We start from the raw sequence: 16,211 nt of genomic DNA, 5'->3' as shown, positions 1-16,211 counted from the left end.
ATGTTTCAAGAAGTGTTGTTTTTATTCATAGGGTAGAGTGAGACAGTCAGTACTGTAATTCACTTTATTATCATGGTAGCAAAATTTCACGGTGTAAGGAAAATGGACATTTTCACTGACTTTTAACTTCACGGTGGGGGCAAGTAATGTTCAGAACAGATGTGTGAAGGAATCATAAATAATTACAACAGGTTTTTCACAGTGATAATACGTTCATGGTACAGGGGTGACCGTGCAAACAGTGAGCGTAAAGTAGCAGTGAAAGAAACAAAAATTACAGTATTAGGTGGGGAAATAGAAAATATTACAATTTGGTATTTGATCCTTTTTATAGTGTTAAATAGAGTTGACTCAGGTCTAGTATTTAGAACCTCACTCCTGCTGTTTATTAAAATTGAGAGTTGTGCAGATGTGAAAATGTCGCTGATAGGTGCACAGGTAGCAGGAGCTGATTGGCAGGTTTGGGAGACCAAATATGGGGCCTTTCTGTGACTCGTGTTGATGACATCATCCGTAAACCTGGTCAATGATTAGCTGAGCCTGGGCCTGTAGCTGATGCCATTGCGCAGTGAGGTGTGCCATTTCAGAGGAGTCTGTAAGGTGAAAGGAATTATAGATATAAGCACTCATACCAAAGATTGAACGCTGCAGTGATTTTATGCATTTCCCTGTCCCTTTGAATGATAGTAATAAGTTATTTTGATGTAGACATCCAGGTAATACGCCATAAACAGTTACTCATTACAGCAACTGGATGAAATTTTGAAAATGGTAAAGGTTTAGAAATTTTATTCGTTTGCTTGAGTTTTTGGCGTGTTACCTGGATGTCTACATATCAGAATAACTTTTAGTGTACGTTCAGCCAGTGTAGTTGGTTTGGTTGCCCTGTAACATCTGCATACCGGTACTTACCCCTGTCGGTGTAAGTACAGGTATGCAGATGTTACAGGGCTTCTAATACTAAGCTTATTAATATTACTAAGCTAAACCATAGGTCGGAAAACTACACGAATACTCAGGAGTAGGTTACACATTTTGATATAAAAAATCTGCATACACAAAGGCTATCGTAGCCAAAATCTCGGATTTACAGCTTCAATTACCGTGGAACCTACATTCTATCTTTCAGTACCTTTTCTGAAGTCTAGCCTTTAATAGTGTCATCCTAGTTAGTTCCAGGGCTCCCATACTAAGTCTAATGGTTACGGGCTGGCTGCACAAACGAGCCAGTACGCGAAAAGAAGTCATCAGCAAAAGTGTATTATAAGCCCCCGGCCCCCAAAAAGGCACAGAGAGCCAGCTATGGAGGCTAGACGAAAATGTCATTTAGGCTCGCAGACCGTGTGACATTATTAGCAGATGTATTTTGATCTCTGAGTTGAAGGCACACACATACCGTCGTCATCAGCGTCCTGGATCTGTTCAGCCAGTTGAGCCAGCTGATGCTGTAAGGCCATGGCCTGCCAGTAACTGTCCTGGATGTTGTCAAAGAACCCCTTCTCTACAGCCTGGTCTCCACCTGGCCGGACAGGCGCCCCGGAGATTACCGAAGTCCGGACAGGCGCTCCGGAGATTACCGAAGTCGTCGCCGACAAAACGATAATGGCGAACAGCACTCGGAACTTCATAATGCCCTGTATGCAGTTGATATGAAAGAGGTAATTCTCTGCCATGTAGCTATAAAATGCTACTCTGTACCAAACCAACTACACTGGCTGTGGGGAGAATTATTTGCCAGGGGAGCTTCGGCACCTTAAGGTTTCATTCGCCCGCGTAGTTTGGGGAAATCATACCTTTCCCGCGGATTGACTCTCCTGGCAAATTGTTCACCCTATTTTTGCCGAACGATACTTAATTTACATAACCCCGTAAGAAGGCCTGGTAAGAAGCTAATGAAATGCTTACTCATCAACATTATTTCCTCAATACTCAAGAGTCGATGGCAACATAACTACCGGTTTGGAACTGTAACGCATAGTTAAAACGTGACTAAACATGGTTCACAGAAAAATAGTGTTTTGACGCATTCTCTCCTTAAATATAAACGTTGAGCACGACCACCTTAAGTGTACTGCACTGTTTTGAAACGACACCACAGAACCCTGTGTTCACGTAGCGTAACACATTTAAATTCCACTCATCCAAGATATCGACCAGTAATCAGGTTGACGTTTCCCTAGTTTCAGCCACTTTAAATGCTTAAAGTGTTTACAAGAGGCTCGCAGCAAATCACATATGTTTACAGTGTTGCCAATTAATTACCCATCAACTTGAATACAGCGTTCTATTGAATGGGTATATACGGTGCCACCTCACGCCAAGCAACCTTTCATGTTGCCATATCGCAATGTCAATAAATGTACCTAAACAGAACAGCCTTCTCTTCTATAACTTATATAACAGAAAGCGTCAAGTTATTGATTTTCTATTGTGCTGTGGATCACATATCACATTGATGAAATGACACTGGAATGCTTAGAATATAACTGCACATGTTTTTAGCAATTTTCAGGATAGATTAAAGCGATATACCAAACGAAGAGATGCTTTATATTATCCATAATCAATCATCTTGGAGAAACGGTACAAATGTATTTAACGGATTTACGTCTAGCCTTACCAGATAACCTCCATTAAGATTAGTCCTACGGGTTACATAAATCCGCCACTTTGAAAAACAGTGGGTTTGAGAGGTCTCTAGTGCAGCAGGTATGCACAGCTTAGACATACAGGAGTGCACTATACTGCGGGACGTTCGGTCGGAGATCTGTTGGGACGTATCTTTTCAGGGTGGCGGAATTATCCACCCAGTTGGAATCATGTTAGTAGATGTTACATGTAGGCTCTTACTTTTCTTCCAGCAGAAAAAAAAGAAATCAGAAGAAATGCATTTTTCCCTAAAAGTATCTTAAAGACAACTTAAACTACGTACCTTTGTGGGTCCCTGTAGTTGGTGACGGTCAAATAAAATTGAGAAAAAACAACCTGTCCTTGCGGGTTGGCGATTGAATGCCACAGACGTCGAAGAGCTATGAGTCATCCAGAACCCGTTTGTCAGGCTAGTCCATGTAGATAGAGGGGGGTAGAGTAGACACAACTTATAGGTTCAAGAAAGTTCGAGTTCCTGTTCATATAGCCTCGACATCGAAAACGATTTGATATTATCTTTAGGATTGCAGAGGTTAGGGTCAATTTGACTTGCAACTGGGGATACATTTATAGAAATTATAAGCCATACATGAGAATAATAAGAATGGAATATTCCAAGCGTATTTTTCTGTCTGATGACGTCTTAACGTCTTGTAAGAACGTCAGAACATCCGGGATGGAGTGTTAGGGGCAAGAAAGTTTTACAAAATCCTCTACATATAGCCTCGACAATTACCAAATATCATGTTTGAGAAGACGTTTAGGGCAAATTTAAAATAAAACGTTGGGGCAATTTGTAGAAATTATAAGCCAAACAATAGGAATGGAATATCCCAAACATATTTCTGTCTGATGACGTCTGAACATCTTGTAAGAACGTCAGAACATCCGGTGTAGGGAAAAAACAGAAAAAAGGATCGTCACGTTGTAGAGAGCTTTGTACATAGTTGATGCTTTGCCTGTGGAATTTTAGATTACAAATGCCGCTACCAGGGACACTGTGTCATAGATACATGAAAAACAAGAGTTCTACGACCTCATACCTTCTCCAAATGATCTTAACCTTTATGACTGACGTCTTAGGAGTGTTTCTCATCAATTATGAATCATACCAGTTGGTCGTCTTCACCCAAATAACATAAGTTGTCCAAAGTATGACTATGAGCTAAACAAAGAAGGTTATGATAACATTTATCATCAATTATGCAAATAAGCTCCATATTAGCATAATTTGGTTCAATGGTGTTCACATTCACACTACTTCCAAATGCCACAAGTATGAAATTGCCGTCATTAACTAGTATGGAATTATAGTAGTTTAACATTAATTATACAAATTGCATATTTTCTATCTATCAAGTTTTCTCAGTTACAAATTCGCATATTTGAATAGTCATATCATGGAACACAGCGAGTTTTTGAATTGCCTCATTAATTATGCAAATTAGAATCTGATTTGCATCATTATCATCCAATCAAGCAAAGCACCACGTAAGTTATAGAGTTATAGTATTTCTCATTAATTATGCAAAAGAGGTCTTCATTTGCATAGTTGATATTTATTACTATTTCTCTCTTCCTCGGTCATGTCACATGTTTGAGAGTCCTATCATGGAATTTGGAGGATGTATCAATTTTCATCATTAGTTATGCAAATTAGATACTGATTTGCATAATTAGTTTTAAATCATGTAAATCATCACTCAAGCTATCCACTTAGCAAAAAGCATGACCATCCATCAAGCCCTTCTTGAGTTATTCCCTTTCACAGTCTGAAGCAAAACCTGCTCCTGCAGTCCCAGAAAATGCCGCTAGGGTGTCCAAACCGATACCTTTTACTCTCTTTCCAAAGAGCTATCTACCACTCAAAAGTCGGTTCCATAGCATATCCAAAACATGAGATATCAAAACAGGAATTTCCGCTGCAGTACTTTAACAAGCCGCTAGGGGGCCCAAAATCTAATCATTTTCAGGTCTCACCAAGACCTACCAACAAACCAAATATCAAGACAACCCATCCAGGCATTCTTGAGTTATGCTGGTCTTCTTATACATACACACGCTACCCTATGCATAACCTTCTCGGCGAAGGTAACTACTTGCCTTGAGGAACAGTGCAATTTCACAAGATCAAGATCTAAAAGTCAGTGAGAAGCCAATTTGTGCCAGCCAACACGTTTTAGGCCTTCACAGTCAAACACCCCTGGCCCAATGGGAATATCTCCTTACTACACCAGTAACACTTCCCCTACACCAGTAACACGTGCCAGCTGGTACCCAGCACAGACACTCATACAATATAACACATTTTTACACTTTTCTCGTTAATCATGCAAAGTACTTCGCCCAAAATCTAATCATCTTGAGATTTCCCACATACACATCAACACACCAAATACGACAACAATCCATCCAGGCGTTCTCGACTTATTCTGTTCACTAACAGACACAGACAAGCATCAAAACATAGACTTCTTGGCGAAGTCAATAAGACCGGAGGGGGGGGGGGGGGTTAGGTTCAATTTGACATGAAACTGGGGAATAGATTTGTAGAAATTATGAGCCATACAGACAAGGATAAGAATCGAATATCCCAAATATGTTTTCTTTCAAGTGACGTCTGAACATATTGTAAGAACATCAGAACGCACATCTGGTATGGAGGAAAAACAGGAAAGAAGGCCCTTCACGTCGTAAAGAGCTTTGTTTTAGTTGATCTTTTGCCTGTGGGATTTTTATTTTGAAAATGCCACTACCAGGGACACCATGTCATAGATACCATAGGCGGTCGTATTCTACAGACTTATGATCCCAACTCAGAACAAAATGTTTGCACTCGGATGAATACTTTTCATGACTAGGTACTATTAAGTCAAATAACAAGTCTCGCTCTTTCCTTTGTCTTTGAGAAACATCATCGTCCGGTGTTTCTCCTTCTTACTTTCTTCAAAGTTTCTTCTGCACTTTTTTTCTGTACCTGGCGATTTTAGCACACTCTCTGTGCGCTTCAAAACTTCCCTGTTAAGATATTTGTTATCATCATTTGATGCGCCCGTATGTCTTTATCATCATAACCATATTCATGGTTAAGAAATCACGAAAACAAAGGGGACCAGTAGCCTCCATAACAGGCTCTCTGGGCCTTTTGGGGGCTTTTAATAATTGCTGATGACATATTTGTGCACTGTGCATCATCTACAGTGTACCTAATTTTGATGGTTCCATATTGAAACACCGAGCACACAACTTTCCGGACCATCCCCGAGGGACTATATTTGCACATACCTTCTCAGGTACTCCGTCCACCAGGGGAACCCATGCCCTACCCAGGGCTTCATGGTAAGGGCTTTGCTATACAGTAAAGACGCATGAGAGCTCGTACGGGTGATATTTATACTTTTATTAATCTATTGCTACTATCCTAACACTCGACATGGTCTGTTTGAAGTGATGGCAATACATGCATTGTTTATTGTTTTAAGTGGAAAGCATGATGCATGTAGTGTCAATAATATGCTAGCGCTCTTTAACATGCTGCCGTTAACATTATTTCTCCATCCAAAGAAAATTAGCATACTAGATTGGACTAGAAATTGATATGCAGCTTACCCCAATGCACAATTTCTTTTCAATCCGTTATGCATTGACTTAAATATGAGAGGCAATAAAGCTGTTCACTATACATATGTAAAACCTTAAATGTTTTGCTAATAATCTTTTGATTTTCTGATGATCCCTATAATACAAGAGCCCAATATAACACTAGATTGCCTTGTAATGCATTGTTTTTATGTAAAAACGCGTCAATGATTTTTCCCGCGAAATTGTCGAAGTTTTAGCCTCCTTCGCAGACTTCTTGGAGCGGTGGCATTTAGTTCTTTGGGGGGAGCGCTGATACGCGATTTTTTTACACTGACCAAGGAACGCCTCCCTAGGCCCTCCGCGGCATAACTCAATCAGCCGCGAAACTTCCTAAGTTGGCATTAGAGAACCTTGGCCCGTGTAAAAAATCACGTATCAGCGCTCTCCCAAAAAAATGAACACCGCCACTCCAAGAAGTCTGCGAAGGAGGCTATCCAAATTCTATGAGCTTGTCGCCCTTCACGGCGCTTTCATGGCGGCGGCCTCCCTCAGACCTTCCTTGGCATGACGGCTGAGACTCCCGTACAGCTTGGTCCACGCTGCGTCCACTTCTGCCGTGTAGTCTGTACCCAGGCACCGCTGCAGCATGCACAGGATGGCCCCGGCGATAACCTGGCGGAGAGAAAAGGTACTGCATCAAAACCCTGCCGTCTTGTAAGGGAAGTTATGACTGGGAATGCAAACAGATCATTCAAGTAACAGACTGAATCGTCAAATCTGAAACAGTTCAAATTTAGCATACTAGCTAGTTAAAATGCTTTAAATTGTATGCATAATCAGAAGAACTTACGTCGAAATACTCGGCGGGCACCCTTGGAGGATGATGCTTTTTGCCGATGTCTTTGAACAAGTCAAGCAAAGCCTCCTGGTCGTCTAAGGAACTCACAACCTAAGAAGAAAGGAAAAATGTTGTATAATAGGTAAAAGAAATGGTGTTGTGTCGCAAATATATATCTTGCTAGATCGGTAACAGATAGTAACTACTGTGTGTAACTTGTGTGTGTTTGACGTGCTTTGTGAAAGTTTATATTGAACTTACATTGAAAATTGAATACTAGTACTGTTCCCAGGGCTAACCCTTTGTAATAGCCTTCGGCTAGTTGGGTAGCCCTGACTGTACTTTTTTTACAGTCAAATAAATCAAATCAAATCAAACTCATGTCGCACATAGCCGACCGTAGCATCCCGACGTCGACCTTCTCCAGACCATGGTTGGGAGTTAGTCGGGAGCACGGTCATTTGTAGTGTAGACTGTAGAGTTGGCCGGCGTTTGTAGTGTAGACTGTAGAGTTGGCCGGCGAGGTTACCCTCTAGTCTTTAGAAATTGTCAGGAGCAAATTAAAGTGGCGGGAAGGTCCTGAATGTGTGACAGGGGCCTAACTCAAACTAGCTCTGGATTCTTTTGTTATGTCTGTTCTGTGACCTATCCTACAAGGACAGACACAATGGCGCAGTGATTAGTGAATTGGAACGATAGACTTCTTTTTGTGTGTGTGAATCCCTTTTGTCTTATGGATGATGGTCTGGCTCGAAAAGTTTAGTAATCGCACCACTTTAACAAAAAGTGAAAGAACAAATAACACACATGAGCTTATTTTGACTTCACCACTTCACCTAAGTGATATTTCTAAACATAAAGATAATTGACTGCTGTCGCGGATGTCCAGAACAAACAATTTCATACGGCAAAGCTCACGTACATGTAACATCTACTAACATAATTCCACCAGGGTACATAATTCCGCCACCCTGAAAAGATATATGTCCAAAGATACGTCCAAGCAGATCTCCAACCCAACGTCCCCTAGTATAATGCACTCCTGTATATCTAAACTGTGCACACCTTCATTAGAGATCTCTCAAATCGACTATTTTTCAAAGTGGCGGATTTATGTAACCCGGCGGATTAAGGTTAATGGGGGTTAGTTCTTCTTTAAGAATCAACTAAGATTATACTGAGATAACGAAATATCTAACAACGTAAAAGTGAGAAATGTCGACGATCCGCTTTCTTTTTTTCGCTTCTTGAAAGAAAATGTAAGTTAAGCATGCGGGTGTGGTCATGGCAGAAGGGTACTATATATGTCTTTTGATATTTCAACGAAAATCATGGATTTTAACAAACACAACCGTAAGGCCATATTGATTTGATTATAAGGATGATATTGTCTGGTGACCCTCAAAACTGATGCGAGCGTGTGAATGAAAAAAAAAGTTGCCTTCATGATCAAATCTAAGTGGTCAGGAAGGGTGGACAAAAATAAACACAGAGTATGGTATACCTAATAAAAGATTGAGCCTTAATTTTCGTTCTTTCACATCTTCTTTGATTTTGTCATTCTACGACATTAGTAGTCTGTTTTCCGTTTTTCTTTTTCAATCTACAAAATATACTTTCTCATTTTGCAGCTGCTTTGCAAGATTTAAGATTCTTTTTTGTAACGGACGAAAATTGATGCGCGCGAACATGTCACCCATGTAATCAAATCAAAATGGCCTTAACGCACGTCGACAACAGAATATCATGTATACTACTGCACCTACCGTACTGATGGATGCCATAACCCGGGTCACATGGGCACGGAATCGGGGCGTGCTCCGGAGTTGGTTGTCCGGAATGTCCCGGAATTGGGCGAATACTTTCTTCGTGTCCGGATTAATCTCGAACATCCTGGGAATGGAAAGAAAATTATTATTAAAAAATATGATATTCGGTTACATGTACAAATTGTGTGTTGCAAATATAGAAGTGATCCAATATCACATATGGATGAAGTTATGTTCAGTCAAAAGAGTGTATCAGCATTTGTCCACCGATAGGTACAGAAACAAACAAACCGGAAAAAAAAGCATGTAATAAAGACTGACTTCAGTAGGATGTTGGCTCCGTTCCCCGCCATGTCCTTCGATGCGACGGTCCAAGTCCGGCGGATGATGGCCTTCTCTCCCTCCGACAGGGACACGACAGCGCTCCGGTCAGTCGACATGTTCACGTTGTCTCTGTAGGAAGGCCCAACTGACTCATCTCACGGGGTGCAAGGGATATCAGCCTGTTATTCAATTGCGTCATGCGGCAGTTATGTTAATGTTAGGACTGGTCGTTGGAGGTGGCCGAGTTTTACTTCAGACCTGATTTTGCACAAGTCATTGTTAACCCTTGCATTAGCCGGGTAACCATACCATCGGGAGCTCCCCGGTATCTCTATGGCGCTGGGAGTGACGCCCGCCCGCCCAGGCAGATTAGCGCACACGGTGGATGGGGGTGGTTTTATGGGCTTAGTTCGCTCCCGATGTAGGGTCGGCGATAACTCGATTGGCTTGCAAAGACAGGCTGGCAGAAACAGGCCAATGCTTAGCAGACTGGGCGCGGTAATACACCCCTACCAGTAGAGACTGGTGACCAGGTTACCCTTGCATGCGTAATAAACCTGCACGTTGGATTTATAACACCAATTTTTGTCCTTTTCTGTTGCTTTGAATTTCGTATTACAGTCAAACCTGCCCAACGCGACCACCCGGGTGCAAAAACGGTCGCGATGGACAGGTGGTCGCCATGAAGAGGATTCCACTCACAACAATTTTCGGGACCGAGAAAAAGCGGTCGCCATGGCCAGGTGGTCGCGCTGAAGAGGTGGTCGCCTAGGCAGGTTTGACTGTAGTTTTTAATGAAGGGTGTAAGTACTGTAACACTATCATGGGAAATGGACTTGTCAGCGTCAATATGATAACAAGAGAATTTACGAAAATGTAGCATCGCCTTGAGTCATCGAAACAGGACAAAATCTGGTAGGTGTAAGGGTCTATCGATAATGTTATTCCTATCTATATCAAAAGGATTTCACATTTAAGTTGGTAACGACATTTTGGCAACGAAATTTTTACGTGGTTGAAGTTTTGCAAGTGCTGGGTAGGATAAGATTAACATCCCTGAAAAAAAATATATATCCATGTATTTTATTCTTCAACAAACCCTCGAGATTTGCCAAAAATAGTTACTCAAGCAACTGGATAAAATTCAAAACAGTCAGACGTTTCACACAGCATCAACAAAAATTATCCACTTGATTGAGTAACTATTTTTGGCGTATCTTGTTACATACAAACCCTCGAGATTTTTACCGAACTTTGCACAAAATGCCCACCGTGAGAAAGCGCAGGGTGTTCGTGACAAGCTTTGGAGCGGTTTTCACTCCAATAGACACAAAAAAAATCACAAATTGACGGAAACCCACGAAGGTACTGATTATGGCACTTTTTGCGAAAATTTGCGAAAATTAGGAAAATTACAAAAACATCAGGAGTGAGTTTGAACAAAGCACAAAATTCAAAATGATGTCTGTCCATCTCTTATTTAAGCTCCGCCCAAAAGTCCATGACTTGGCCCTTTCGTACTCCTCTGTTGAATTAGAATTGTATGTGGTATTCAACATATCTAAACAATCTATATTATCATTCAGCAACTCTAGTATAGATACGACCTGATAGCATTTGTAAGCAAATACCTTTACATTGAAGTATATTAGCGTACAACATGTACAATGATGTACATGTATCTCTGGTCGTACATAACCTGTCATCATATGTCATTTCTTCCGTCAATTCAAAGTCAATGAGTCGACTTAATCTCTTAACACCGTAAATGGGTTCATTAGGACATTGTCATTTTCCGCTTGACAAGTCCTGAAAGTAAAAGTGACACCGACTATGTCTGTTTGTACGTAATTTTCTATATAAACTACATAACGACAAGGCTACTTAGAGCAACAGAGTCACTTTAGCAGCGTTAGAAGGTCTAGGTCCTTGGTACCCTTTCTATACCAAAGAGAATGAACAGTTCATCTTTGTTGCCCCCCTCCCCCATCCCATCAAGTGTTACAGAGGCATAAGACACCCAACCCTGCACCGGATATGAGAAAAATTAATCACAATACTAAGGTAAAGTTTTCCCCATCAACGTCTATTACTTACTGCATGGAGTCCGAATTTTACATGTAAAACATTTTGAACACACATTATTATTCTTTGCAAAAGTCTAGGTGTGGCATTGCTCTGGATGTTTCTGTCAATGACGGTAGGATGACAACGCAATATTGAACCAGCCAATCAGCGGCAAGTACACTCTAATAACCGAGAGGTCAACTATCATCTGATTGGTTGGTGCACGTTATACTGAAGACACCTGCGTCCGTGCTGCAACTGCGCATGCCTGAACCACATGTTGAAGTTTACAGCTTGAAATCGTTGCCAAGAAAACGTTTTTTGGCTGGAGAATGTGCAAATAGAGTCATGATTTATTGATTTCTAATCGTGTGAGATGTACTAAAGGTATTGCAGTCATGCACGTGGACAACATCACAGAATAAAGATAGGCTTGTAAGGAGCGACAACCGGATCAAAGAGAATTAGAGGGCGTGGTGTGAAATGCTTCCGTGGCTTAGTTAGTTTCCCCTCCTTGTGTCAACCATTTCTTTCCCCTCCTTCTGGTGATACTTTTTTCGAACCTCCTAAGCTCTTGGTTTCGTTTTTTTTCTTGTCTCGTAAGACACTTGTTCTGACGCAGAATACTCAGATTCAGTGAAGCTATCTTGTTATTTTGATATTGTAATCAATGTTAATAAACAGTGTTAAAGAAAATTGAAGGCAATCGAAATTGAGTTCTTGGAGTGTACTGTGGTGTTTCCTTTAGCTGCGGCCAGGTTTAAATAACGGTTCAGCTATTTTTGTTTAACTAAGGATTCTAAAAATCACCGTTACTTCTGCTGAGTAATATAGAATAAATTCATTACTTTACGACAATGAACTTTATTATTCATGCCTAGCATTGGCTAAATGTATTTGGTAACATACATGTATTTGAAGTACAAGAAAAGGAACATTCTGTTACATTCCATCTAAATCTCTTCTCTCTTCTTGAAACATGCTTACACAAATTAACTTTTCCGTATGTGTGTGCGGGACTGATGTCAAAAAGATGAAATGAGAGGGTTATAAACTATGTAGTCTTTGTTACGCCATTGTACTCTTTCGCCAAGTAAAGCTTTAAAAAGGCAACCGGCGGCATTAAAGCTGCCTATCGAGTATGTCCGAGACACGTTGATTAATAGATTGTGCAAATTTCTAGTAAAAATGGGAAATTCCTACATTGTCTTGTTCCTAAGAAACGTAGTGACTTCAGGGCAAACTTGGTACGTTGTATTGTGGGTTATAGCAGCCTATAAATGCCGCGCCCTTCATCCATCCGCCTTACTTCGCCATCTCCGGGCCCAGAGAAGCAACGACGTTTTCAACAGTGACAAGGACAAGACCTCAGTGACTCTAAACCAAAGGTAAATCAGCATTACTCTAAACGACTTTGAATCAGTGCCTTTCTTTTATGGTCATTTTGATAGTTTCATTCTGAAAGTCTGTCTTGCAATGAAGTAGCTTTTGTTCTAAATCTACGATTTTATTTCTTTTATAAGATTCTAGATTCAGCTTTTTTTCGTTCACGTCCAAAAAAAAGATTGCATCCTTGAATCCATCTCATTGCAACTGTTTCAGTGCGAAATTTATCGTCATTCGCATTGCTAACGACTAGCAACGTAACTAAACTTATCGATGTAAGTTTTCTTTCAACCTTAAATTCAAACATACAGTTTTGTTCTGTAAAAAGACGTCTTCAATGCCCGGAGGAGTTGGGCTTCGGCTTTTCTTCTTCTTCTTCTTTATTCGTCTTCTTCATTTTTGGCTCAATACATTCACTATGTATCGTTATACTTGTAACATCTACTCACATAATTCCACCATGGTACCAGGTTACATAATTCCGCCACCCTGCAGCCGAAAAGATACGTCCAGACAGATCTCCAACCCAACGTCCCCCAGTATGATGCACTCCTGTATATCTAAACTGTGCATACACTAGAAATCTCTGAAACCCACTGTTTTTCAAAGCGGCGAATCTATGTAAGCAGGCGGATTCATGTTAAATGAAGGTTAAAGTATACATCATTATTTGATTCTAATGCGTTCGCTTTTCCCCCCAGCCGTGACCATGTTGTACTCGATTCTCCTGCTCGTCGTAACCTTCGCGGTGGTGCCCGGCCGCGTCATCGAAGACACGTCAGGTACGCTCATGCACTTTGATCTTCGGTGTCTTGTTCTTGTGGCCTGGAGTCCAGCTTTGTTAGCTTTGGTCAATTGTTACAATTGTCAACAATTCTATTTATGGATCATAAGTTTGGGGCGATCTTTGGCCACCGGTCAGTCCTACGTTTGAGGAGGACTTTACTTTTGTATCGAATGAAGCCCAGGTCACACATCTAAAAAAAGAGTAATGTCCATACGTCGGATTCGTCCATTACGTATCGTTATGAATGTCTTGAAAAGGGCGGGGATACGCCCTGAAGTACACTTCTGCGCTGCCAGACACCGTACCTATCAACTTTAAGAAGAAAACTTGTGTTTTTGGCGTGCATGCCCAAAACAGTTTAATGCTATGCGGATTCCTCGCTGAAATACACACAGGTCACCAGAAACAATGCAGACTATATGTTTGGCAGGAACACAACTGTTTGATTATGTGGTGAACAAAAACGTAAACTTGAACTTGAAAGTAAACTCCATTTCACCATATTGGTGAAAAAGTGAACACAATTTATTGATATCATAATTCAGATGAAAATTGGTGAACTTGACAGATTCCTATCAGTCTCAATCAAAATGAAATGTCCTCGGACCAATCACAGCTTTGCCTCTGTTTTTCACAGACACTCTCTCTTTTTTTTCTTGTGAGTTTCCGTAATGCTATTGTTTCTAGTTAATAGACTATCGTCAACTGCGATATCACACAAACAAAACAAAGAGCTTGTTTCCAAAACTGTGAAATATCTCTAGGCACATTGTGTACATAACTCACTCACTCGCGGCCGTGCACCCTCCGCTTTTCCCTGAAGAATTGTGTGTGAAAGTGTGCCTTTCGCCCTAGACACATGCCCGAACCACTGCAGTTTTTTCTTCTTAACTAAGGACAAGAAACTGTCAAGTGGGCCTTGCAGAGTGTGGATGCGTTTCTTGACTTCTTTGTTTGTGGTGTGTGATGTCCAGTGGACTCGTAGCAGTCTGCGATAACAGTTCATTTCAAACGCGTTGATTCTTCGTACATAACTGTCGGATGGAATTTTGCCACGCGTAAGAAGCTTACGATTGATTGGTTTAGATAATGCGTGTGGTTGCGAAACTTCTTTTACGACAGCGTTAAGTCAACATGATGGAGAATTGCGTATTTAGTGGTACAATGCCGCAAGTTCATCAATCAAGGATCACCGACAGTCAAGAATGCCATTGTTTGATACCTCCCTTAATTAAAACTGAAGTTCATCAAACTTTCCCTAAGTCTAAAAAATGCAAAACGAGTTTAGCGGAAGGGAACAACAACATTGCCAGAAACATTTTTTCAAGTACTTTTATTAATTTCTATAAAAGATAAAATCCTCTACGTGAAATTTATCACATACAAGGGTTGATTTGTTATGACGTCATATCCTTTACTGCATTTGATTCGGAGTGATTAACAACAGCTACACGACAACTCCTTGTTTCTTCTGGTATGTTATAATTGCTGTTAAACAGTGACAGAATCATCACAAGCAGCAAATACTCCAGATGCAAATAAAACCTGACCTATCTTGATACAGAGGACTACACATGCCACTACAGAAAAGATTGAATAGCCAATTAAGTACAAAAGAATGACAGAAACAGGTTTTCGTTGCCCAGTGGGTGGTGTGCACTGAGCACAGCTGCAAATTCGTCATCCTGGCGACCGAATCACGGCAAGCTGCGTAAACATAGCAGAAAATTTGGGTCAGGGTGCCATACTGTTGTTGCTGAACGATTTTGACTCTAAAATCCGTTTTCTACGTCAGAGGGATATTTCAATTAAGATAAGATACTGATAATGAGTGATTGATGATAATGTTTTCTTTTGTTGGAATGCGGCGATGTGCTGTGTTACTTTGTCGTCAACCCTGGCTTTGCGGCCTTCACCTATAACGAATGACGTTGTGATCACATTTAGTCATCCACAAATAGCATGTTTGCATAACGTTGTTAGCTTACAGGGTGGTGTTTGGTTATTACCTTTTAGAACACACACCATGACACACCAGACTTATTAGTCTCTTAGGTCTGCTTTTGGGGTGAATGAACTTTCGTAATATTTTATCTACGCATTTTTTTAGAAATATATGTTACTTTTTAATTGTTCGTCTCTCTATTCAGAAAGGGCAAGTAATGATGCCCCTATGGCTCAACTGGTAGAAAACTCAAAGTTGAGATCTTTATTCCAATTAGTTGGAAGCTGGGAGACCCCGGCTCAAATCACGGAGTCAGGACATCTCGGTTGGGGCTGCACCGTCTTTCGGAAGGGACGTAAAGATGGGGGTCAGATGTTCAAGAAGTTGCCACGAGCATGGGGAAGGGCTAGCAAAAACAATATACCCTGCCACTGAAACAGCAAGGAAACTTGCTGCCCTATGTAAGACTAGGCACTGTAGGGTCTGAAAGAACAAACGAGCTTCATTCAACAAGTACATGGGAATAGCAAGGTACGCTAGTAACATTTGCTCTGTCGTGACATACGAATAGCTAACTAAGACAGATGTCATGATTTCTTTCATTGACATCTAACGTAACGTGACCAGTTAACGTCCAATTTATTCAAAACGTACTTATCTCAAAACCGCGTGGACAGAGCCAAATGTTAAACCCATGGGCAGAAATATCAGCTATTCTAAAAGAAAATGCATGGCCTGTAAGTTTTTCTCCGCCTGTTTAACGCCGTGCGAGCATGTATCTATAGTGATGTATATGATGTAAAATTGTGCTAGCGTAACCCATTATCGTACACCTCAGCCTTTTCCCTTCTGGCGCTATGCTTG

The 16,211-nt window shown here is 40.9% G+C and overlaps 1 protein-coding gene and 1 long non-coding RNA gene across 2 annotated transcripts; both read right to left on the bottom strand.

Moving 5' to 3' along the window:
- Positions 1 to 3: 3 nt before the first annotated feature.
- LOC136430031 (uncharacterized) lies at positions 4 to 3,066 on the bottom strand. Its single transcript, XR_010754840.1, has 3 exons — positions 2,933 to 3,066; positions 1,397 to 1,634; positions 4 to 593 (listed from the first exon to the last, which is right to left on the bottom strand). It is a non-coding gene; the product is annotated as an uncharacterized lncRNA (long non-coding RNA).
- Positions 3,067 to 6,682: 3,616 nt separating this feature from the next.
- LOC136429254 (neuroglobin-like) lies at positions 6,683 to 9,383 on the bottom strand. The gene is made up of 4 exons (XM_066419117.1): positions 9,160 to 9,383; positions 8,836 to 8,962; positions 7,082 to 7,180; positions 6,683 to 6,903 (listed from the first exon to the last, which is right to left on the bottom strand). Exons 1-4 carry the CDS (start codon positions 9,276 to 9,278, stop codon positions 6,751 to 6,753), a joined length of 498 nt encoding a protein of 165 aa, XP_066275214.1. The 5' UTR covers positions 9,279 to 9,383; the 3' UTR covers positions 6,683 to 6,750.
- Between the last annotated feature and the right edge of the window lie 6,828 nt (positions 9,384 to 16,211).

Source organism: Branchiostoma lanceolatum, chromosome 3, assembly GCF_035083965.1.
Source record: "Branchiostoma lanceolatum isolate klBraLanc5 chromosome 3, klBraLanc5.hap2, whole genome shotgun sequence".
Classification (NCBI taxonomy): Eukaryota; Metazoa; Chordata; class Leptocardii; order Amphioxiformes; family Branchiostomatidae; genus Branchiostoma; species Branchiostoma lanceolatum.
Note: the sequence above shows the minus strand (reverse complement) of the source record. Positions and strands in the feature narration are given on the sequence as shown.

Coding starts and splice junctions, on each gene's coding strand:
- LOC136429254 (XM_066419117.1), bottom strand. CDS start 9,278: ATGTCGACTGACCGGAGCGCTGTCGTGTCCCTGTCGGAGGGAGAGAAG. Junction 8,963..9,159: donor GGAGCCAACATCCTACTGAA/GTCAGTCTTTAT, acceptor TTCCATTCCCAG/GATGTTCGAGATTAATCCGG. Junction 7,181..8,835: donor TTATGGCATCCATCAGTACG/GTAGGTGCAGTA, acceptor CTTTCTTCTTAG/GTTGTGAGTTCCTTAGACGA.